Below are 26,548 nucleotides of genomic sequence, written 5' to 3' on the forward strand. Positions count from 1 at the left end.
TGTTTCTCTGCGGTTCACTGAGACGTGGCATGTCCTGGATTGTCAACTGTCGGCCAGATACAGAGGCCAGGCAAGCGAACACCCTGCACTTTTATACTGTCGGTGTTCATGTTGCACGTGCAGACAACGCACGTGCAGTGGTGACATGGTTTGCACGTGGCTGCGTTTTTGCGAATATTCACATTTTGGAACTTTATTGTACAGTAGCTGCGTTTTATCGAATGTAACCGTGGGAATGTGTTTGGGACATGCAATGACCTTATATTCACAAAGCATGAACCGGTAGGAAACATAAAATCAGAGTTATAACCCATTTGTACCCTTTTGCGTTTCTTTTTTTGAAGAGTATATAAGAAAAATGCATTTTGTGGTATTAGAAACACCAGGATGACCAGAAATACTTTGGCTGTATGAAAATGAATAATCTAAAGAATAAAATCTAAGTAATGTTTGACTTCAGTGATCATAAACGGCTCTAATAGTGAAAAATATACCTTAGTGTTTAAAAACTAGGGTCTGTCACTTTAAGTTTCAGAGCTTCACTACTGAAAATTTAGCCACCAATAAAATATGATCTACTTCTCAAATTAATCTACTTATCAGTGTAATTATATTGAAGTCTAATTTAAACAGAAAAGGAAAATTACAAACTTGTGTCTCTATTTAATTGGTACTCTATGTGTTGCATAAGTATAGTGCCCATAAATTGGTCTACAAATGTCTGCAAATGGTGGTTAGCGTGAAGTTGAACTTGAGTAACAGACATATAAACAGAATGACAGTTTGCAAGATTTAGTGTGCCTTGCCCATTGTTGTTCACAGGCAATTGTCCTGGCTGTCTGTTCAAGCCACAGATGTTAATGGGATGTTATGGGACAGAAAACATGTCATTCTCAGATTCTGTATGTACCTTATGCTTGGCATACACCTATCGATTAACGCAGACTCAACAGTCATATCGACATTAATCGGTAGGTGTGTGCAGGAAAAAGATGCGACTTGCGTCTAATCTCCAATTTTGCCCATATACAGGTGTGTGCAGGTGCACATTTGCAGACATTAATTGGTAGGTGTGTGACAAGTGTTACAATTCTGTCTATTCATGTTGTCACATACATGTACATGTAGTGACATAACTATTGTTAACGTGATATTAATAATGTTCAATTTAATTAATGGTTTTTTAATTATTTGGTGATAACTGCCAGTGACAGTTTACATCAGCATAAAATAATAAATCCATACATGGCATACATTTTCACAAATCCTCGAAATATAAAGAAAAAATAAAAGATTAGTCGTTGTGTTTGAACTAAAAACAAAAACTAGAAATAACCATAGAGAATATTTTATTATTATTTGTTTGACACAATTAACATACAGACTGATGCACTGCAAATTTAATTCTCACACCTACAATAACTTCTGTTTCAGCAAGCTGTGAAATCAAAGTACAATAGTGGTTCTACTGTGATCTTTCAATCAGTTTATTTTTATTTACATCAAGTTTCTGTCAATAAACAGGCCTGTTTATATCATTTGCTCCGAAATATATGTGTCACTGTCATAAAATTTGCCATAGAATTAGAAAATTAATTTGACAGGTACAACAAATTAATGTTCAAGTAATGCCATTTGTCAAAACATATAAATTAACTATTACAAATAAAATGTACTGTAAATGGGTTTTGTGTTATGCAAATAAAGATTGATATTTCAATTAAGAATTTACAAGTACATTATTAGTAAAACATTTAACAAAAAAAGAACAAAAGTTTTATTTAACGACGCACTCAACACATTTTATTTACGGTTATATGGCATCAGACATATGGTTAAGGACCACACAGATTTTGAGAGGAAACCCGCTGTCGCCACTACATGAGCTACTCTATCTGATTAGCAGCAAGCGATCTTTTATTTGCACTTCCCACAGGCAGGATAGCACAAACCATGGCCTTTGTTGAACCAGTTATGGATCACTGGTCGGTGCAAGTGGTTTACACCTACCCATTGAGCCTTGTGGTGCACTCACTCAGGGTTTGGAGTCGGTATCTGGATGAAAAATCCCATGCCTCGACTGGGATCCGAACCCAGTACCTACCAGCCTGTAGACCGATGGCCTAACCACGACACCATCGAGGCTGGTCAACATTTAACAAAAGTCAGACTAGTATAAATCCACAATATAAATATACTTTAATTCATATCTGTGACATCACACTATTGTTCTTGGAGCAGATTATTTTTCAAGAATCAACACCTGTGAAACAATGCAATACAGGGCTCGACCTTAGCAGTAGCCCAGAGTGTTTTGGCTACTGATTTCTCACTAGGACTACCAGTTGTCTAACCCCGGTAGTCTGCCGGGCTACCAAATGTTTTGGCATGTCCAGTCACTCCACAATCAGCAAGACGTTTAAGTCATTGGTGTCTGAAATTCCACCCTTTGATGTGCGCGCTCTCTCTACTACCACGAGTTGTTGAAACTGTTAATTGCTCCCCATGTCTGACCAACAGTTAGCGGTTGCGCAATATGATTCAGTGAAACAAAGGAATATATTTGCCAGTAGTATGATTTTTTTTTTTTTTTAACATAGCAGACTAATATAAATAATTTGAAATAATTTAGTGGCCAGATATACAGGGTTCCATTTGGGTTATAGGTTATTTATTCGTAGTCATTTATGATAATCAACAATATGGTCCGTTGTTTTGACGCCTACTTATAACTAATGCCTTGTATTATCAAGTACAATGCTTTAGCCCATGAGACCAAGCATATGCATCATCAAATTGTCATGTAATTTAAGCCTTATAAACCCAATACTAGCAATAGTAATGTATTCCGGTGGAACACAACAAAGATTGTCTGATATTAAATCAGAGGTTACACTTAAAGCATGTGCATCATCAGCGCTCAATTTTTACGGTCGTCCGGTCGTCTGTGACGACCTAATATTCAGTCGGGCAACTTAATTCTATGATACTAGTTGCCCATCGGACGACTGACTTTTTTTTTTACACCAAAAGGTGGGTTGTGTCGCATAATAATGTGGTTTCCTTGCCCACAATCGCTTTTAAACTGTCGTTAGCTAAAGTAGAGGGGATGATTTTCCACGATCACGGAAAAACGGACAGAATCGCGGAATTTAGTAACTGAAACGGAATTCGCTATTAAAAAAAAAAAAAAAAACCTTCAAAAGTTGTATTTCTGGTTCAAGCACCATTATAAATCTTTTTAGTAGTTTTAAGATTCAATATTAATAATATAATAGTGCTTTTGTATGCCAACTTTCGTGGAGCAAACTGTATACCTAAACACGTCCAGAACCGTTAATTCTCGGAAGTTACGCTTAATTGCCGTAAGCTTGCAACAAAGCATGTGACTGTTACCCTAGCCCGAGTACTCTGACTGTAAGAGAGCTAGACGGACATTTGGACACAAATACGCTCTGTATTTATGTCCAAATGTCCGTCTAGCTCTCTTACAGTCAGAGTACTCGGGCTACTGTTACCCATGTCACTTTACACAGTGAAGGAAGGAAGGAAACTGTATTTACGTGCCCATATCCAACTTAGGTTCAGGCATGCCCACCCTGGACTTAGCCTCTGACATCGCCAGTGACCAATTCCGGGGCAGGAGGGGTAGGGTAAGTTTGAGGTGGGCGGAATTTGGCTAAATTTAGTAAAGTTGAGAATAACCATGTTCGGTTAAAATTAAGGCCAAACAAAAAATTTGACTGCTCATCCAAAGTTGACGGACTGCCAAAAATAAAGGGTGCCAGACTATTTAAAAAAAATAATAAACAAAGTTTTTGAAATGGAGGCCAAAAAAAGTTTAAAGTCTGACTAAGTTCATACTCACAGAGGCAAAGAGGTTGGTGAGAGGAGGCATCTATGGTGTCCCTATGAAGTCGGAGACGTCGAGCTGCAGTATGAAGTCCTTGAAGGCGGAACTTGCTACTACTTCTGTTATGGCACAGTAGTCCTTTCCCGTGACGGTCTTCAAGACTCGGTGTAGTGTCGGGTTGTCCATGATTGTCAGTAGCACGCCCTGGTGGTATACGCCCAGACGACGAACAATCAGGCAGACGGCGCTCCTTCCTTCGGACATGCGGACTTTGTGCAACGCAAAGTCGCCCTCGGCACGGCTGGTTGGTAGCGGTTGGAAAGCTTCGTACTTCGGCATGCTGATCACCTGTCTGACGTCCTCGATGTTTAGTCTTCACAAGCTGAGCCATTCCCAGTCTGGAGATCCACGCGGTAAGACGTGTTTGTTTTGCTTGTGCACACTGCACTTGCTTTCGTGTGCTCGACTTGGGGGTCTTTCATTTCGTTGTTTTTGTCAGCGAAATGAAGTTTTCTACTGGGATGAATGCGGCCATTGGAACTGATTGAACGCTGGAACGCTTCTCGTTTCGACAGCCTGCACCACCAGGTTGGATTATTTTTTAGCGAGATTACTTGCCTCCACGTCATTTCTCCGTCTGACTGTCGACTTGTTTTTTTCGTGACTCGTATGACGGCCATTCTACAGAACGCCACGGTTGTTCATGTTTAGTCTCTACATGTCCGAGCCTGTCCTAGCAGCATTGGAAGATTGACCGCCCCACTCTAAGAAGAAATAGGAAGCGGGGCCGGCCCCTACTACTCTTTTTCTAGACTTTACCTTGCTTTATAGTGATACCATCTTGTATCCTCTGGAGTCGGGCCTGTCCGCACCACTACACCAACCCATGACGACTGGACTATACCCTAGTCTGATACTCTCTCGTTCAGACGGATCTGGCTTCTCAAGATCTGTATTTCAGCACAGCACTACACCTTCAACGTCTATCGACTGTCAATCTAGGGGTTTTCTTGACGGGATGCAACCCATCTCATCCCTTTAAGCTGTGCACCCAAACAGCCTTAATGAGGCCGCTCGCGTGGACATATCGATCGGACTTTAAACTTTTAGATCTGCGTTCAAAATTTTATGTTGAAATTACTTTTTTTTTAAAATATTATTAAATAGTCCGATCCTCTCTTCTTTCTCTTATTTAATTTTGGACTGTCCTTCTAAAATGCTCCAAATTATATAAATATTCGGCCGAGCAGTCAGTTCTTTTTTATTTTTGGCTTGTAACCTTTTTTTATTTTTTTTATTTAATCTATTACCATATTTGACTGGAAATAAGCCCAGGGGGCCAAGACAACTCATTGTGAGCTTAGCATGGGGTCGGCTTATTCCCAGACAAGGGGCCAGTTTTGTTGAAAAAACACAAAAAAACTAATAATTAAAATAAATAATAATTAAATGAACTAGGAAGAAAATGAAAAACGTCCAGTAGCACATCTATTAATTAGTGTTCCATTTGTTATTAATAAATATTAATTGTTTATTAATTAAATTGTTTTTTTTACTAGTATCTAATTATCAGAAACACACCTTCTATGTTACAATTACTTACCAGTGCTGTTTATTTACATTCAAAATTTAATGCTGAGAAGACTTAAAACAACAAACTCAATAGCGTATACACACGTTTCTGACAGGCAGCCAGCTTACACTACAAAGAATTGTCAATCGAGGCCATTGTTCTTAGCCAATCAGAATACGGTATGTGCCTAATTAGCATTAACTGCAGACTTGGGTTTGGGTACTTCAAAGAAATACTGCAGGCATGAAATTGAAAACAATGTTACACACTGTTACACTACTAAATCTCACTGGTGGTAAAATATTGGTTACATTTGTGTTTAATTATCTGCAGGAGGTATGACCTTTTAAATGAACTTTGAGCAAACTTGCAGTTTTGTGTTATTTATAAGGTGACAAGTTGGGGGTGGGCTTATTTACGAATGAGGGCCTAATTTTTTAAATGCTATCAAAACGGAGCGGGGGCTTATTCAAAGACATGGGCTAATTTCCGGTCAAATACGGTAACTTCTTTACTAATTGCTATTTTCAAAATTCCATAGCCCATAGCAACATTTGATGAAAACTAATATTTTTTATGAACTAACTAGATAATTAGCTTCTTTGTATGTTCCCTATATATCAGAACTACCAACAAGGTCATACATTACCATATAGTGGCTGTTTGTTTGATGGCCATCTATTGTGTGGATGACCAAGGAGTAACAATGTGATATGAAGTTTTATTGGATGGTATGGTACATCTATCTTTTGGTGTATTGTTTAGAGTTCATAAGTTACACTGGTCTAGTATAGCTTTTCATGGTGTAAATGACCCAAATTATCAAAATGACTTCAAACCAAATTTGACAAAATCTGTCACTAGACTTTCAAGGTCTCAGGTCTCACTACACAGATCACTTCCGGGTGAGAGTTCATTCATCATGGTCCACTATAGAACCTAATTGTGACACGTTATGGTTCATATATTTACTTGCACTGCATATTACATTGACAACATAGTAATTCCAAACCTGTTGGTTGCTGTTTTATTGGAATATAAATATAACTCTATTTTCAAAACATGGATGAAATCAGGGCAACCAAATTAATGGAGGGGCAACCTCAATGTGAACCCATACTTGCCCTCCGGGCAAGTGACCAAAATCCTTAAAATTGAGCACTGATCATGCTTAACACTAGCTATCCACTGCCGAAGTTTTCTTGACTGAATCGTTCAAGTTAGGTCCAAAAGGATGATACTGTTTTCAGTTAATAGTTTTGTAAATATTCTTTGCCATTTTAACCAGTATTTAAAAAGATCAATTAGAAGTTACTTTAACAGTCACATAACTTTTTAAAATGAATAATGGATTAAGTTGGAGAATGCACTCGGAAGTGTAGATTCATGAAAAATAATTAACTCGCCCCCACGGGGCTCATAAATTATTTTTCACAAATCTACACCTCCTCGTACATTTTCCATTAAGCAACACTGAAAGATGACCAATTCTCACAGCTAACTATGTTGACTGGTTTATTCCTAGTTTGATATAATTTCAATTATACAATTTGTATGCATCTACAGTTAGAACCTGAGGCTACCTGTATGCATGTCAGCCGGCTGGCAACATTAACTTTATGTGATAATTGACATGCAAACTTTTCATTAAGTTCTTCCAAGTATGTGATTATCAATCCGTTTTTGTCTCACACGAGAAAGCATAATTTGCTCACAGAGTGAGTGTATGTTGACTGCTGACATATCACTTTAACTTGGATGACCAATCATAAATGTTCTACCAGACAAGAAAATCTGGTTGGTTGTCCCATTTTGTGATAGTACAAACATTTAATCAGTGATTAGTGTACAAGGCTAAACTAAAGGTAAAGTTTGTTTTGTTTAACGACACTACTTGAGCACATTGATTTATTAATTATTGGCCATTGGATGTCAAACATTTGGTAATTGTAACTCATACAGGCATCGAAATAAGCATTGTGTCTGGTAACCCATTTACAGTTACCACATAATATAGCCTGTTAACCTATAGGTTACCACAACTATATGAAAGTAAGAATTGAATTCCTGTTACTACTTATTATTTATCTAGTGGGTGCTGCTTAAACGCGGATTGCCGAAATTGCTTGCAATTGCACAAGTGTGCATGAACATTGGTGCAATTTCGTACGAGAAAACAAAACGCTGAAGTAAATCATCTAGTGGACGCTGCTTGAACGTGGAATGACTATAACAAACCTCTTTCACATTCCCATTGCGCATGTGCACGAAGAGTATCGTCTCTTGCTGAATTGGATGGTATCGAGGCTATATACAAATAGGGGGGGCATGATCGACAGTGGTCATGAGCGTCGTGAGTTTGACATCACATGTAAACATGACAGTGAAAGTTGACTTGCTATTTGCATTGTTTGTTTTGAAGAATTTAGAAGATGATATACAATAGTGTTTGGTTACTATTTTGTACCTGAGAACATTGGTTGAGATCATTAGCGATACCAGCAGCACTTTGATACACATTTACAAGTATAGGGAGAAGTCCTATATATCGATATGGTATGCAAGTATCACATGTTTTTATAACGTACATGATTATACATAACAAAGTGCAGCAACCTTTCCAGGGTGGTAGACCCATGCAACCCGATACGATCCTAATTTGATGTTTGGTTTAACTATGATAGTGTATATAAGGGGGGGGGAAGAGATCGAAATTTCATCAAACGCGAGTGCCAAAGGTGCGGAGCCGTAGACAAAGGAGGGTGGTCCCCAGATATATATATAGAGAACCCCTTGCCAAACAATGAGATGACGCCGGTTACACTCGAGAATAATACACAAACTTTTGTTGCGAAATATACGTTAAAGCCGCACACCCTAGTTCCATCCAGCGAAAATTAATTATAATTTGGTTAATCTACAAACCTGTAACACACTTAGATCACGTTTTTATCAAATGGAGTGAAAAAGCAGGTTTTATATCGATAAATACCATGGGAATCCCCATGTCCCAATTGCTTGAAATAATTTTGAAAGTTAGTATTCTGATGTCACCGGTAGATGTCGCTCGAAGCACAACAATGCCTACGCCACGACAAATTTCACAGACTTGGGGTGCGTTCGTTTCACCTCTCCTGGACATGTTCCAACTGTTCTGTCCTGGTTGTATCCCCTCTCCAGATATCGTAAGACTTAGCAAAATTATTGGTTTTAAGGGTTTGTAACGTTTTGTATTGAGACACTTACTTGTCTGAACTTTATTGTTACTGAAAATGTTCACGAACTGTGAAGAAAAATCTCACAAATGAACAACAACAAATCAGATGTTGATTGCGCGAACCGTGCACGAGAAAACAAACCGAACCAAAATGATAACGGTCACGTGATATACCAACGTCTGTGACATTAAAAATAGATTGGACCTCGCTTGCTTAACGGTTTTTTCTCGACAGAACGTCTTGTGAAAAAATGCAAAAAATGCATTTCGTGGTTTTACAAACATCAGGATTACCAAAAAGCACTTCAGGTGAATGGAAATGTGTATTCTAAATAATAAAATGTAAGTAAAGTGCAATTTTATTTGTGAAAAATGGCGTTTAATAGCGAAAAACAACGCCGTAATGGTTAACAAATATACGTAACTAGGGTGTGTCCCTTTAACAAGTTGCATTAAGTTATGGAATACATATAAAATGGCCTGGTAACAAAGCCACAACAAGAAACCGTTTGTTTTCAGTCATACCAATGTATTTATAATAAATGATACACGGCATACTTCTCACATCCCACAAACAGGATAGTATACACGACGTCCTTTGATGGATCATTGGTTGGGACGGAAATAATCAAACGGGCCCACTGAGGAGGATCAAACTTTCAGCAAATGGAACCTCAGACAGACGTTCTTGTTATGTTATCCAGGTCATTTGGGAAAAAGGTCTTTTATATGTAAAATCTGATTTTTTTTCTTTTCCTTTGAGCGAAACTCTCAATCCTGCGTGGGGGATCGTCTGATCCCCCAGATCCCCCCTGGCTACGGGCCTGACATGGTACTTAATGTTTGCTTCAAACATTCAAATGAAGTACCTTATGACTGTGCATAATAAACCCTCATGAGTTTATAATAAAGAGACCATCCTGAGTTTGTAGCTATATTATCAAGCTGTCGGCTAGTCTAATCTGTTATAAATAAAACTTAATCTTTCTTAGGTTAAATAATCTTGCTTCGAATTTAAACAGCTGTATATGCAATACAGTTACATTTCTGACCATTGCATTTAAATTATGTTAAACACAATAAATATCTGCATATATACACGCGTGCATACATTAATATTATTTCAGACCAAATCCGATATTTATTGCGTACGAATCCAAACCGATGGTTTTTCGCAGGCGTTAACAACTAAATATTTTTTATTTCGTGATAAGCAATAATTCATAAATGTCTCCAATAAGTCTTGTTGGATGTCGACTGAATTTTCGGGTTTCCTTCTGATAGAATAATTAATCATGGTGATATTCACATTCCTATTGCGTGGCCTCCCATTGTCTATGTCCCCCAACTTGTCTATAGGTCTATTTTTGCGAGATCTCGTGTGAGTGCGCGGTTTGTGTCCTCAAGTTACCCTACAACGGGCACGGAATGTGAAAGAGGTCTATTGCACAAGTGTGCGTGAACATCGATGCAATTCCATACAAGAAAATGAACCGCGGAAGTCCAGAATACACTGCCTGGTTTACGTTCGGAAACAAAACTACCATTAAAGTTGAAATTTTTGTCGAGAACAAAATACTCTTCTCGACTTTTCTTACATATCGTAACCTCCCGGTAACCTGAACGACTGTTCTCGACTTATTTCGATGCCTGTCATAGTCTTTAGAGAAAACTTGCTACATTTTCCCATTAGCTCTCACAGAGTCATGACAAGACACCATGGCTTTTGATATACCAGTCATGGGGCACTGGTTGGGATGAGGAAAAAACAATCAGAGAATGGAAGCACCAAGAAGGCTCGATCCTGCGACTAAAGCACCTCAGGCCAACGCTCTGACTGAGCAAGATCCTTCCTGAATGTCAAGCTGGTTCACAAAATTACAGGTTCTAACTACTAGTATACTAATGGGTGTATACTGCCAAATCAAATCCCATAGACGACAATAGTAACATATGTGGCTAAAACTCCTACCTGCAACGTATCAACCGACAAACGCCACGGATATAAATACTACCACCCCTCACACTTAAAGTGAATCGGAAAACAATGGGGGTCAAGCTGCTCGTTTCTGAGATAACGGGTAGCGTCTATGACTACCCTAGTTCCGCACAAAATTCGAGTACTTTTTTTTTACAGGTTCCCCATACCCCAAGGCTACTTGACACATTGGTACTAGATGAAATAAAATTGCATTTTTTTTTAACCCAGATAAAACTATTATTTTTTACAACCAACACACTCACATTTATAACCAATCACAGGACTTGTGGTGTTCACTTCTCTATTAAAAGTTCGGTGCACCTCAAACTTTGACCCAGCCGGAAGTTATTTGGTCTAGTACTACCTATACTGATAACATACATTTTTCAAAAAGTGTCCAGCTATGTGTCTTTATGACAACCAGGATCTGGTGTATTCTGGCATAAACTGACAACCTCACTGAAACTGTTGTTTCTACAGTGCAACCTAATATAATGTACACCTCAAAAAACATATATATTGCATATAGTTTTGTACAAATGCAATATGTCATATTAAACAACAAAATGTTTTAAAATAAAACTCCTGAAGATATTTACTTTCAGTTGGGTGTGTGTACTCAGGTGTATATATATAGAGACAACAAAGATAGTCAGAGTACCTCTACACCTTTAAAGAATTCCATTAAAACACATGCACATGATTGACCCCTAGATTATGAAGACTGTAACAGGCACATCAAAGAAATATCAGTATTAAAAAAATACACTGTCTGAGGAAGGAAACACAAACATGACTGTACCTGTTTGAAGTAATGACTTAATGTCCTGAACATTAGTGTTGGGAGGAAATCCTGTATGCTGGGTGTGGGTGTCTTCAAGTTACCAGGTGTGGGAATTTCAAATCCATCGGCCATGCTGATTTTCATAATGAACCATGAAAACCATTGGCAGCCACCAATATTCCTGACTATATTTTATTTATAGCCTACTGTAGTTGGAGGTTTTAATAGTTGTGATATCTGGAATTATCATGCAGCATTCACACATTTATTTTTGATTAATTACTGAAAAAAACTATTTTTAAATGACAAAATTACCTGAACATCTATTTTCTTGCATTATTTTCTAATCCGGATGAATACAATATGTATATTAGATGTATTCCTACAATCTGTAATCCAGCATTTTAACAATAAAATAAATTATCAACTTAATCCAAGGCAGATAATCAAATCTGAAAAAATTGGTTCTGAATCTAGTATAAACTCAAAATGCTTTTCATGAGAGCTAACTAAGTGAATATTAAGAAAGAAAAATGATCTGGAGATCTAAGTATATGTTTAACAACCTTATTGTTATGTACAAATAAGAATAGAAGGCACAATAGTGACAACAAATTTAATTATGTTTTTGGTAAAGTTTTTCTTCAAATTTACTTTAAACTTTTTCATAAAACTACTATTTTGTCTAAAATATAACTTAGCATCCTATAAATATGTCAAAATGACAATAAAAATCAAGTTCTTTACAAATTTGAGTTTTCAGAACTTCATACATAAAAAATTAACAATGTTAATGGAAACTAAAGACATTAACCCACTATTGGCACATGCTATTTTTAATATAAAAATAAATTGCTATTAAAATCTTAGTTCAGGTTGCCTATATATAATACCATATTTAAGAGCAGTTGTATATGGCAAGTCAAATACCATGTAAAAACGAAATTATTGAAATCTTTACAGTATGAATTATAGACCAAAACCAACTTTTCTTCAGTGCTAACTTTGATTCAAACTCCATTCAGAGCCATGTACAGAGATTATTGTCAAGGTCAAGGTCATTGTGAACTTGCATGGTCGAGTGATGGCTAATTAATCAACCAGTATAGTTTAATTAAATAAAATGACAAAATCATAATATTTTTTATTATGCACTGAATATGTGCTATAGGGTGTATACTACCAAATCAAATCCCATAGACGACTATAGTAACATATGTGGCTAAAACTCCTACCTGCAACGTATCAACCGACATAAACGCCATGGATATAAATACTACCACCCCTCACACTTAAAGTGAATCAGAAAAAAATGGGGGTCAAGCTGCTCGTTTCTGAGATAACGGGTAGCGTCTATGACTACCCTAGTTCCGCACAAAATTCGAGTACTTTTTTTTTACAGGTATCCCATACATGTTTCAAGCACAAGGCTACTTGACACATTGGTACTAGATGAAATAAATTGCGTTTTTTTTTAACCCAGATAAAACTATTATTTTTTACAACCAACACACTCATATTTATAACCAATCACAGGACTTGTGGTGTTCACTTCTCTATCAAAAGTTCGGTGCACCTCGAACTTTGACCCAGCCGGAAGTTATTTGGTCTAGTACTACCTATAACACATAAATATGATCTACAACCAATTTATTTTAAAAAATCGTAAGGAACCTATATTGTGCACACTAGTTTATCAGCTCAAAATAAGCTGTAGTCAGAGTAACCAATTAGTAGGGTATGTCGTATTTCTCAATCATAACTGATTTAGTTACAACTCCTGTTACAAAATTTCAACTTGAAGGTAAAATAGGTTGTTAATCAGAATGGATTTTACTGAACATCAGTCAAATGGCATTCATTAATAACAAATGTTACAATAATGCTAAAAACGTCATGTGTTCAAATCATGATGCTTGAAAGCAATCTCAACATGTGAATTTTCAATGACAAAGATGGTGGACAAATTATATCAAGAACTTTGTAACCAATGGATCATATTTATCACCAAAATTTATGGTCAGTAAATTGTGTTCGGATGTTTAGTACGACCCATTTAATTCTCAGAATATGTTAATGAAATAAAAAAAATATGATAACCTAATTAGAAATATGTTAGTTCGTTTGGGTAATATGTCTTACAGTCAGTGCCGTTGCCTGAGAAAATCACGAAAACCATGTATCAGTTACGGGAAAAAAACAAATCGTAACTGATACAACTGAGCAATTGTTTTTGACTGACTTCAAGTGCTGGTTTATTTGTGGATTATTGTGTGCCACTGGGTTTTGATCATTTCCTTTTCAATTTTTAAGACTTGGTAACTACTGATTAAACATTATTAAGCATTTTTCTTGTCATTATTTTCTAATTTAGCCAGTGACAGAAAGTAGCACAGTAAACAATCTGATTAAAATTAACTCTACTGGTCTACCAGTAGATCTAACAGCATTGCGTGGACTCCCATGACCAGGTAACATTTTATCTATAAATAACAATTTAAATATCAACCAATTACACTTTTATAACGTTATTTGGGAGCATACAAACTCTAAAAATATCGGGTGAGACTATTTATGCAATAGGCGAACTTGTAGGTCTATTTCAACATTTAAAAAAAAAAGGGACGAAAAGTGCAGTAATAAACTCTGGATTGTATTCTAGTATAAACAGATTTTATGGCTATAGCATCACAGGGTTTTTGTTTTCGCCTTGAAACAAAGTTTATATAAAATTTTATATTGAAATTAGTTTCCAGCAGACTTCGTAATTCACCCAATCATTTCGTATACCCTCGGCATAATCCCAAATGTTTTAAAATTCTTTTCAAATCACTGGCATGATTTTGCAAGCAAGGTTTTGAATGATCGAATGAAAGGTCATCTGGACATGAGTTCCAGCGGTGTGCTGTTAGATCCACAGGTAATAGTAATTAACCAGTGGAGCTAATTTTAATTAGATTGCACAATGAAGAGAACATGCCTGATGTGCAACAGGTCTCAGGATCACAGATGAGAATGCCCACTCCCCCAAAATCCTGAAAATTAAAGCAGTTTATTTAGAAAATTGTCTAAAAGACATAACGTTTAGCAGGTTATAAATAATAATGCACGGCAGTCACGGCAGAAAGTATGTAATTTTATCACTTTGGAAAACAGACCTACCTGGTGACACGTGACAAGAATAGCTGCAACAGCAAATGCTCCAGCAATACCCTGAGCAGCCTGAGTCTGTAGAAATATGAGTGGCTCTGGCTCCAACGTGGAATTAGATGTGCTGTTGGGAACAATGCTGGTGATGTCGGATGTCACTGGTGTCGGCAACGTGGAGGTCAACTTTGTTGTTGCTGCTGTTGTGGTTGTGCTGAGCACAGTGCTCGAACTGATATTGGAAGTTGTCATCTTAAAAAAACAAAAAAAACCATGAACAAATAAAACACTGCTTTGAAAGACAAAATTTACTGTAATCTAATGTTGAAAAATGTAAAGATGTGTTAACTTCAAGAATTATAAAATGGCACCCAATTTCTGTAATATTAATTTTGTTTGTTTGTTTTGTTTAACGACACCACTAGAGCACATTTATTTATTAATCATGGCTATTGGATATCAAACATTTGGTAATTTTGACCTGTACCCTTCGAGAGGAAATTCATATTGTTTTTTCATTAGTAGCAAGGGCTCTTTCATATGCACCATCCCACAGACAGGATAGCATATACCATGGCCTTTGATATACCAGTTGTGGTGCACTGGCTGGGACAAGAAATAGCCCAATGGGCCCACCAATGGGGATCGATCCCAAACTGACTGCACATCAAGCGAGCACTTTACCACCCTTCATATTAATTTAAAACGATTCAACATCACTAATTTCCGTAAGTTTTTACTGAGATGAAATCGTCTACAGTTCCAGAACTACAATGTATGCAAACTACTTTGATATTTATTGTGAACAAAAAAAAATGTAGGCATCACATTGCGATATTTTTACAGATTTTAATGTCATCTGTTATTTTCGTTTCAACACATTCCCATCTGAACTGTTATATATATAATGGACAATGCACTCTTGCTTGCAAGATGTTTTTATAATTTTGTTTGAATAGAAGATTAGAATTTGCACTTTTAGCAATAATTAGTGACCATACATTCCAGCCTGCACACCTCATTCAGGACATTTTAATTGTATTCAACAATGGCTTGTTAATGTATTTGTGGGTTTGTAACTGAACATTGCTTTTTGGGGGTATTAGTTTAATTGGGACATCTCGTACAGTTTTGGCATTTCCGTAACTGAAACTGCACATGTTCAAAATTAACATTTGTTGCATTTTATTATCAACATTGCAATTTTTATTCAGTGTATATAAATATTATTATAAGAAAGTCAAGATATGCCCCATCCAGTCACATTTATTTGATGTTAAGCACAGAAATCAGACTGAGTCAACCGAGAGCACTCAGCTTTCAGAATATGCCCAATAAGAACATGACAGCAATTTTCATAGGCATGGGATTCAGAGGCAAAGAACAATAAGTACCGATTTCGATTACTGGAAATATGCAGATCTATCGAGACCAAACGAAACAGAATTGACAATTTGATACATATCACTATATGTAACGAGTCTGTAAATGACAAAACTGCATTTCCATTTAAAAAGGATTTCTAGTGAAGGATGAAGGAGATCATAAGAGTTAGAATGTCACGTCCTGGATTAAATCATTATCATGGAATGGCCCTATGTCAAATTAATTTTGTTGCGCAATAAATTGACACTTTAGTAGGTTTAAATAGCAAAAAAAACCTGACAGCATTTAAAATTTGCTCACATCCAGTGTTCGAAATAAGCACTTATCCGTTTGTCCTGACAAGTGAAAATCTCCTCGGACAAACAAAATATACCTTGGTGGTTGTCCAGTGGACAAGTAAAAAGGTTCAATGAAGTTTCATTTTGAAAAGCAAAATATTTATTTGGACAAGTGAATATATTGTCGGACAAGTTGATTTCTAGACTTGAAACATTCCCTACTTTACTTTAAGCTAATACAATTTTACTAAATAATAGTAATAAGCGGATATGTCACGAAAAGATGGAGATAGAGCTAAAAACACTAACATTGTGGGTGGGGGGACGTGGGCAGGATATTCATATTTACAAAATAGACTTAACTGCAACATTTAACAAACAAAAAATTCACTAGCCATCGGGCATGGCAATAGTAGTTATTTACTAAAGTAGTGTCGGAAATAGAATAAAACTGATTTTCGTCGATTTTGTCTTTCATATTAAACTGACACGTAAATATTTTGTAAATATTTAATGATATTCTACCTAATTTAGCTTTTACTTGTTTGGGCTCTCATTGATGTACAAGGTGGTATTTACTCTTGAAATTAAAAGAAAGATGTCAATAAACAGGTACTTTATTGGAACAGACTATAATAAATTTTTATCCACGTGTCAATTTTATTTATCTTTAAACAAACTTTTAATTTAAAACTGCAAGTTAACTGAATATTCTGAATTGCAGCTTAAGTTATTAATTATGATCAGCATATTTAGTGAATACGAATTCAATATAAGTACATTAGAAATTTACATAATCTTGCAGCCACTTAAAGGTGCTATATCATAGTTATATGTGAGCATCTGTTTGTGATAAAGAGTCTCCAATAAAAATGTATTTTCTACTAGTAGATAAAATTATATTGTTAGAATCATTTATGGGCATATAGCTGAAGGTGTAGTCTTTACATTTTAAAGCAAAATTTAATTTTAAAAAATTTATTTGCAATAGCTGTGATTATGCAACCTGGAGATAGCACCTTTAATACATGTACATAGCACATTTAATACCGGTATAATACCGGGGATTGTCCGATACCCCAACCCCTAACTCCCCAAACATGGTACTTAATATGTTTGCTTCAAACATTCAAACGAAGTACCTTATGACTGGTACCGCATGACTGCGCATAATAAACCCTCATGAGTTTATAATAAAAAGACCATCCTGAGTTTGTAGCTATATTATCAAGCTGTCGGCTAGTCTAATCTGTTATAAATAAAACTTGCTTCGAATTTAAATAGATATATATGCAATACAGTTACATTTCTGACCATTCTCAGGTCGGTAGCAACCAAGACGTCGGAGGGGAGGACTATAGCCCCACTTTTACACACTCGGTTTAAAATATGGCTTTTGCCCCACCCCCACCAACTAGACTGTGTCCCTCCACTACATATTGAGTTAAAAAGGGGCTGTATAACATAAAAGTGAGGAGGCAAAATGCAGTAAGAACGTATATTATACAACGCAGAGTACGCACATGACTATTGTCCGAACCAAATTGTTAACAACTACAAAAAATTACTCTCCTACCATTAATTGCCGTTAGATTTCCTCCAAAGTTTGTCCAGACACAAATCGCAAAAAAAACATTACAAATATACAGATTCCACACGAGACTGCAACGATGTCGCCGATATTGTCTTTGCTGAGATTGCATAGGGAAAAATACAAGCAGTTTTCTGCCGTCTGCCATGTTGCTTGTTTATGGAATACTCTTCAAGAGGGGTGAAAGCCTCCCAAAGTATGTGACACAATTAATATGAAATCGATGATCTCTAGTGGTATCATTAAAATAATAATAATAATAATAATAATAATAATAATAATTAAACAAAATAATATGACATCATCACGTTTGCTTTTATATCTAACATGTTATGACGTTGTTAGATAAGTCCTATCCTTTCACCCCTCTTAAAGAATATTCCATAAAAAGTCAAAATGGCAGCTGATACAAAATTACATGCTTTTTTCCCTACGCGCTCTCAGTGAAGTCGATATTATAGGTGACATGGTTATCATCTGGTATGTGGAATCATTGTCATTGTAATGTTTTTTTCAAGATTTGTGTCTGGACAAACTTTGGAGGAAATCTAACGGCAATTAAAGGTAGGAGAGTAATTTTTTGTAGTTGTTAACAATTTGGTTTGGACAATAGTTCCATCGAGTGGTACTAACTAAATAAAGTGCTAAAGAACACTAGCTGACAGTTAAAATGGCAGCTGAAACACATCTGTGGTTTATCGCAAACATAACTGTATTCAAGGTTAACTTTACACAACATCTGAAGTAACTTTCAATGGACAAATATTGAATGGACACATTTAATAATATTAATAACAATAATTGAGTACTCATATGACTTTTTTAATGATCATTGGCCAATGTAAATGTCTTACCACTGGAATAAAAGCCACTCGAAAAACAATGGCATTTAAACATAAATTTGCTAATTATTTTTTACCGTAATCATTACGGTAATGATGAAGTTCTGCCAAGACTGTCAAAATTCAACAGACCAGGCTATTCCGTTCGATTCATTCAGAAATTATCAATACAGTAAATGAGTTACAACCATTTTAGTATTTGCTAATTACATACCTTTATGTGCTAAAATATACAGCAAAAATTAAGCTACATATCTTGGTGTAGCTACAAACTGGACAATATTGTACAAAACAACAAATCTATTCATCTCTTCCGCAAATGGCGAGATACAGGAAGTGACGTACAACCACCTGATTGTGACGTATTGGCTATTAGATACGACGATATTTGCCAGCAATGATACTATCGACTTGGAATCAACTTGGCGTAATTTATGAAACTGAGATTTACGCATATGTTAAAAACTGAAAATTTGCACAAAGAAAAAAAAAAAGAGACACAATCATTTACAGCATAATATTTTAACAGTATTTTATACACTTTATTTAATAAAAGACAGAAACAATTGGATCTGAAGAAAGTTGCAAGATTGACTTGATTTATTGATCTTTATCATGATGGGCTATAAAAACCATTCATTGGTTGCTATAGTAACCGAAATACCAAAATGCCCTAAATATTACATACGGACTAACATTTTGTTGAGTAAACTATTTTTACCACGTGACCTCATATAATATAATTATTAATTTATTAACAATAAAAGCTAAATAGTTTTGCTTCGCAAACCCAAATCTAAACTGAATAGAGGGATAATTTCGCTTCGTTACACGTTGTCATTTCATTATTTTCCATTGACATCGAGTGCAGAGAGTAATTCACATTTCAAGTTTGTTTTTTAAGTTGTTGATGTTGATGATGTTGTTGTTGTTGCTGTTGTTGTTTTTAACGTTCGACACCACTAGAACACGTTGATGTCAAACATTTTGTAATTTTTATATAATATTATAGTCTTAGCGAAGAAAACCGCTACATTTTTCCATTTCAAAAGTTAAATTTTGTTTTGTTTAACGACACCACTAGAGCACATTGAGATATTAATCTTAAATTCCATTTTAAATGCGTTGCTGGGGATGGGTAATTACATTATCATTAATAATTAGTTCGAACTATTTTTGATCTCAAGCACGGGGTGGGATTCATCTCAGTCCTTAGATGGTACCTAGAGCACTGGCTTGAGTTGCTTTGGTCGCAGGATTGTTACACCCAGATATTATCTAATTGTTTATATCAAAGGCCATGGGATGTGTTAGAGAACGAATTTGTGTCCAATAAACTTCCACAATTAGAAATAGTGGGAATTTTGATTTGTTTTAAGTAAGACTTAATACATAATAAGAGGGGCCTAATAAAATTGTCGACATTTTGGGATGGCGCCATCCGCCCTAGCCCGAGTACTCTGACTGTAAGAGAGCTAGACGGACATTTGGACATAAACACGCTCTGTTTATGTCCAAATGTCCGTCTAGCTCTCTTACAGTCAGAGTACTCGGGCTACATCCGCCCCTGCCGCCCCAGCTGTCGTGGGCCAGGGTGTATTGTGACCAGTTTGTAGGCTATCCTAAATATAAAAAGACCCGTTTACTTGTTTTGTCAACGGTCCCATCTCCCACTCACCCCGGCCCTTTTCTATCCTGGACGAAGGAGTCGGTCGAGGCCGGCACCTGTACCTATGACAGGCGTGCACTAAAACAGTGCACGTTGAACCCTATGACCTGACATACCTGACCTGACCTTTTTGGCAACGACTCATCCCCCTCCCTCTCCCTTCCTCACTCCATATCCTAAGTGTTGAAATAACAATATGCTGGACAGCTATAATAACTTACCGCGGTGGCGCAGTGGTTAAGCCATCGGACCACAGGCTGGTAGGTACAAGGTTCGCAGCCCGGTACTGGTTCCAACCCAGAGTGAGTTCTCAAGGGCTCAATGGGTAGGTGTAAGGCCACTACACCCTCATCTCACTAACCACTAACCAAGAACTAACTTACTGTCCTGGACAGACAGCCCAGATAGCTGAGGTGTGTGCCCAGGAAAGTGTGCTTGAACCTTAATTGGACATAAATGCAAAAATAAGTTGAAATGATATGAAATGAAGACAACTAATAGCCGTTGTTTAAAATACGTTATTTTGTGTGGCGGTCAGGTCAGGTCAGGACATAGGGTTTTACGTGCACATTCAGAACAAGCTGTTGTAACGCACACCTGTCATGGGCTCAGGTGCCGTCCTGTGCCGACTCCCCCGTCCAGTACAGGAAAAGCGTGTGGGTGGGAGAAGGAACAGCCCGCAATTTTCGTGTTATTGAATTTTGAATATCCCGTAGGAAAACGAAAATACTGCGCAAATTTCTTGAAGTAATTTTGGCACGTTTTGGAAAAATTCATCATAAGAGAAATTTGTGTGATCAGAGTGATGGCAGTCTCAAAATGTTTTATAAGCATGGATGCTAGTGGAAATAGTTGTGTCCCTTTAGTAGATCTTGTAACTGTATGACTTCCGTCAACATAAATTTGGCGCGACTTCGTGAAACTTGAAAGGCGAAAAGTGATGAATACGCGACTGACAACAACCAACTAATAATGCAGAAATCTATTATGTTGGTTTCGTTTTTTTGTGTATTTATGTCACGATTGTTTGTTGGTAACAGGGAACTCGCAACCGAGAAATACAAGTGAAACGTCGAGTTTGATTAGGATTGTCTCTTGACTCGCGAGGGTTGAGAATGGGATTTTCATTTCTTCAAGTGACAAGTCTTGCCCGTTTTTTGGAAAGACTTCCGAACGTTCCAGCATGTATGCTAATACATGTACTATCATAACCCTAACTAAACCTAAACCTAAGCCTGAATGAACTGAATACTGGAACGTTTGGAAGTCTTGCCTTCTGTCACATGCAATATGCCTTCTGTCACATGCAATATGCCACAATTTGGCAAAAGTACCGTATTTTCCCCACCTCTATTTTAAAGAAATATTTCTTGGAATTAGTTTAAGGTTAGGGTTAGGGTTAGCGATAGTTATATACAATATATTTTAAAACAATTTGTTCTGTAAAACCAACATGAAGTTTATATTTCGTAATCCAGTATCGCTATGTTTTGCCTTTGAAAAATTAGACATTTTGACTATTCTGTATAAAATTTCTTCCACACGGGTGCTTTTGATGGTGTTTTTGGAAGAAATATAGCACAGAAGACCGAATGAGGCATCATGGGACTAAATCTTTGTTTTATTCCGTACACGTTCGGTTCATTCCGTCAAAATACACCCTATGAGATTTATAAGTATTAAAATGCAGTTTCACTTGTTGATCCACTGCATGGTCGAGTGGATACAGTGGTCGGCTACAGTCCCGATGGTCTGGAGTTCGAATCCAGGCCTAGCACTACATCGTTTGTAATGTTTAATGCAATACTCAGTTCATATGGTTAATTCAATACCCCAATAGTGGGGGAAATACGGTACTCTTTCCAGAAAACGATTCCGAAACTGATCATGAGATGGGTCATGTGTGATCGTTCATTTTCATAGTAATATTTTAACAAGACAAAACAAAAAAGTACTAAAATAATCCTGGGACAACAGTGTAGTGTTTATGGGCTACACAATGAGGTCATGGGTGGTCTATAAATAGCGGGGTCAACTATCTGCATCTATTGCGCCGAATCACTGGACATGCAAATCGTTTTGGATACATGGGGGCGTCTATTATGCACCATTTTAAAATGTTTATTTACTACAGACAAAAAACAATTTGTAGTGTATTTCTGATTATGCACTGCTTCGTTGGTGAGAGACATATTTTGTTAAGTATTTCACAGTGTTCAAATAGAAAATGGTCTTTGAATGCTTAGGTGCGCCGATACACCGGACAGCACTGTAATTTAAATATTGACCAATCACACTTCGCCTTTTATAACGTTTGGGAGCATACAAATTCTAAAAATATCGGGTGAGTCTATTTTAGTGGCTGCAGTACAGCGAACCATACCAGTACGTACGGGGTGGGTTATCAGTCTTCAATTTTACATTAAAAATTATTTATTTATTTATAAAATTTAAAAAAACGAAATCAGTCTTCAGTTTTACATTACAAATTATTTATTTTATAAAATAAAACATGTTTTAAGGCATTCGTAATTCACACGAAACATGTCGTATACCCTCAGGATAATTCGGAATGTTTTCAAATTATTTTTAAATCACTGGCAGGATTCTGCAAGTAAGGTTTTGATTGGTGGACATGAGCTCCAACTGGCTGTCTTTAGATCCACATGTAATAGTGGAGCTAATTTTAATTAGATTGAATATGCTATTATGATTAAGAAATAGTTGGGCACCAGTAATCTTTGACCCATCCATAACATCAATATGCCTACTGATGTAACTTTATTCAAGTTTATATACAAGCATCGGGCCACCATATTCGAGAACATTAGCCCGAGTACTCTGACTGTAAGAGAGCTAGACGGACATTTGGACATAAATACGCTCTCATTACAGTCAGAGACCAAGCTATGTATTTTTTTGGCAATTCCCGACAACCAAAAAGTTGGCAAAGATTTCCGCTCTAATACCACAACAATCCTATGTTTGACATCAAATACCGTTACATCGATCATTTTCGAGTTAACTGATTAAAAAAAATCCACATATTAATCACTACTACACATACTACAGAAAGAAATCCTACAGCACCCATATACTAGAATATCTGCTGTATGTCAAAATTACCAAATGTTTGACATTCAAGCCTGATTAATAGGAACTGATTAATAAATCAATATGCTCTTGTGGTGTCGTTAAACAGCAAGCTGTAACTTTAGGACTCCAATTTAATGATGACCATGCACTATGATGCAGCAACTTGCCACAGTGCCCTATAGTCATGTTTCTTCTGTTTGGTCATCATACTTGAGTGTGACTCCTGAAAGTTGTTTTATTATGAAAACATGAAACCCCTCAATTTTATTTTGAATGGGTTATACATAAATGAGAATCCCCTGGATTTATCTGGAATTCCGGATTTTTGCCCTACCCGATTTTGTTCCGGGTTTTGTCAGTTTTATACCAACCCAGAAATCTGGATTCACCCAGTAATCCGGATTTTATACCAACCATCATTTCGGCGTTTCCAACATTGCCGCGGTTATATTATCCACTTGTTATCTTCATGATCCTTGGTGTTTTTTATCTAAATGTGCGTACTTGTTTTGACAAAAGCGATGAACGCCGGTCGATGTGCTGTCAGGTAACCTGTTGGACAAACAAATAACAGCAGCGAATTTGTTGGCAAATTCCAATAAGGCAGGCACTGTTTTTTCTGCATCATTTAAACATGGGGTGGGACGTAGCCCAGTGGTAAAGCACTCGCTCGATGCACAGTCAGATCGATCCCTGTTGGTGGGCTCATTGGGCTATTTCTCGTTCCAATCAGTGCACCACGACTGGCATATCAAAGGCCGTGATATGTACTACCCTGTCTGTGGGATGGTGCATATAAAAGATCCCTTGCTGCTAATTCTCTCAATATCTGTGTGGTCCTCAACAATATGTCTGACGCCATATAGCCGTAAATAAAATGTGTTGAGAGTGTCGTTAAATAAAACATTTCCTTCCTGCATTTAAACATAATATTGATTAGGGACAAAAAATACTTCTGAATTTTAATGTAGCATTTAGCTATAGCCTACATCCAAAGACTTGACATAAAATGTACAAAACAAAATTGTAGAACACTTTTTTCTTCTGGTACACATTTTTAATAAATGATTAATAATACTACATACATAATAATTCGATATTTGGTGCAAAATCCAATCTGTTTTTATATATTAAATCGCAAAGTCAACAAAACACTTACAAAAAACCGCAAAAAACGCAAAAACAAAACAAAAAAACCCCAACCACACCATGCACAATGTGTGTGTCAACTATTAAAACAAATATAAACTGTATTATGAAAATTAAAGGGACCGACCCTAGTTTCAGCCCATGAAAATGCACACTAAGTTTAGTTAATGTACAAACCTGTAAAACATTTGGATAAAGTTACAATTGAGTGAAACATGAGTTTGTGACTTTGAAATGGTGAAATACCCTCTAAAGGTAAGACTAAAACTCGACTCCATAACTGTTATTTGTCAAACGCAAGTGCGTTTTTATAAATATGAGAAATGCATTTTGTGATATTAAAAACACCGGGATGACCAAGAACACTTCGAATGTACAGAAATAGATAATCTAACCAACACAATCTAAGTAAAGTATGATTTCAGTTATCAAAAACGGCTATAATAGTAAAAAATATTCCTTAGTGTTTAAAAACTAGGGTATGTCCCTTTAAGATAAATAAAATATTGCGAAACAACAACAAAAAAAAAAGAAAAAAAGAACCAAAAACCTTAAAATTATTTAAACTGATAATTATAATTTTTTTTTTTTTACTCAGATGCTCATCTTTCCTGGAGTGCATGCCCCTGTACCTCCCTAGGAGTCATGACTGCATTGCATTATTATTTATAATCTTTTAACAATTTGTCTAAATAAAGGGCTGTAATTTTCAGGATTTTGTGGGATGGGGCATTCTCATCTATGGTTATATTAAGATACTTGTTGTAGTTTGCCTTGTTGCCGTGCCTCAAAATTTCTCCATCAGTCTAAGCCAGATAGCCTTGCCCACTAATTTGCCAAATTCAAGGCCTGTTCCTTTAATACTTAATCAAGCAAGCACTAAGCCAGCCGATTTTCCATGTGTTTTGTTAGCTAGACTAGGAATAATTGCAGGTAACATTTACCATGACTATGAATCGATTATAGGTTAATTATAATTGATAATCACATTGCTAGAATTTGTCTGATCAGCTTTGATTTATAATCACTACTATTAACAATACTTCATAAGTACATGTGCATCTTGATTCTAGAGCTGGACGGTATTGAAATACCGGGTTCGCAGGGTTTCTGCCAGAGGGTAAAATAGGTATGGCGCTATACCCAATTTTTTTTGCATATTTAATTTTTTTAAGTTACCTTTTTGACAAAATTAATTACTCTTATCAATACTGTATGATTTTCTTAACCATAACCCTAAACATAACCAATTTTCTTCCTGGGGGAGTTCCCCCATACTCCGTTAACTGTGGTTGCATTCAATACCATAGTGCCATACCCAAAATTTTCTTTTTGGCAGAAACACCGAGTCTGGTATTGTTATTTTGAAGGTGATTTACCTCGGTATTGGTACAGTATTCAGTATTGACACAATACAGATGCCGATATGGAGACATATTTTTGGTATACTCTGCTTTAAATGCATGCCAGAGTTGTTAATGCTCAGCCACTAATTTTATACTTTACGTTGACACAAATGCAGGGGTATGTTTTTCTGTTGATTTTGAGCAAGAATGATGTCCAACCGTTCTTTTAGCCATTTTGAGTTCATCAGATATATTGTTAGTGTTTTACTAACTGGCGGAAAACAATTTTCAGTACCAAAATTTTGGTATTTTGAGATTTGCACGTATATGAAATCGGTATTGACATGATACCGATACCCAACGGTATATACTTGATTCATTATGGATATTGACTAGTTTGATGACCTTTCATTAAAACAGTTTTACCCTCTGAAGATTGTTTTCATATCCATGCTTGTTCCTTATTGCAGGTCATTTTTTTCGGCAAAGCTGCCTAAGAATGAAGAAGAAAAAAATGACAGGTGAGAATAGTTAACACACATGATAGGCCGAGGTGTTCCGAATCTAGTTTGCTGATTGCAAAAAAACAGAGATCATGATTTATTTTTTATTTTTTTAAGTTTTATTATAATTTAT

The 26,548-nt window shown here is 36.4% G+C and overlaps 2 protein-coding genes across 2 annotated transcripts in view; one reads left to right on the top strand and one right to left on the bottom strand.

Annotated features, from left to right (window-relative positions):
* Nucleotides 1-18,977, bottom strand: part of LOC121378293 (transmembrane protein 184B-like) — a 45,363-nt gene extending 26,386 nt beyond the window's left edge. Inside the window, exons 1-2 of the mRNA XM_041506396.1 lie at nucleotides 18,867-18,977; nucleotides 14,571-14,807 (exon numbers count right to left, since the gene is read on the bottom strand). Coding sequence (XP_041362330.1) covers nucleotides 14,571-14,807 — 237 coding nt within the window. The 5' untranslated portion in view covers nucleotides 18,867-18,977. The remainder of the gene's footprint in view (nucleotides 1-14,570; nucleotides 14,808-18,866) is intronic.
* Nucleotides 18,978-21,220: 2,243 nt separating this feature from the next.
* Nucleotides 21,221-26,548, top strand: part of LOC121378472 (DNA ligase 1-like) — a 74,347-nt gene continuing 69,019 nt past the window's right edge. The window contains exons 1-2 of the mRNA XM_041506659.1: nucleotides 21,221-21,310; nucleotides 26,383-26,433. Coding sequence (XP_041362593.1) covers nucleotides 21,294-21,310; nucleotides 26,383-26,433 — 68 coding nt within the window. The 5' untranslated portion in view covers nucleotides 21,221-21,293. The remainder of the gene's footprint in view (nucleotides 21,311-26,382; nucleotides 26,434-26,548) is intronic.

The sequence above is a fragment of the Gigantopelta aegis genome, chromosome 8, assembly GCF_016097555.1.
Source record: "Gigantopelta aegis isolate Gae_Host chromosome 8, Gae_host_genome, whole genome shotgun sequence".
NCBI lineage: Eukaryota > Metazoa > Mollusca > Gastropoda > Neomphalida > Peltospiridae > Gigantopelta > Gigantopelta aegis.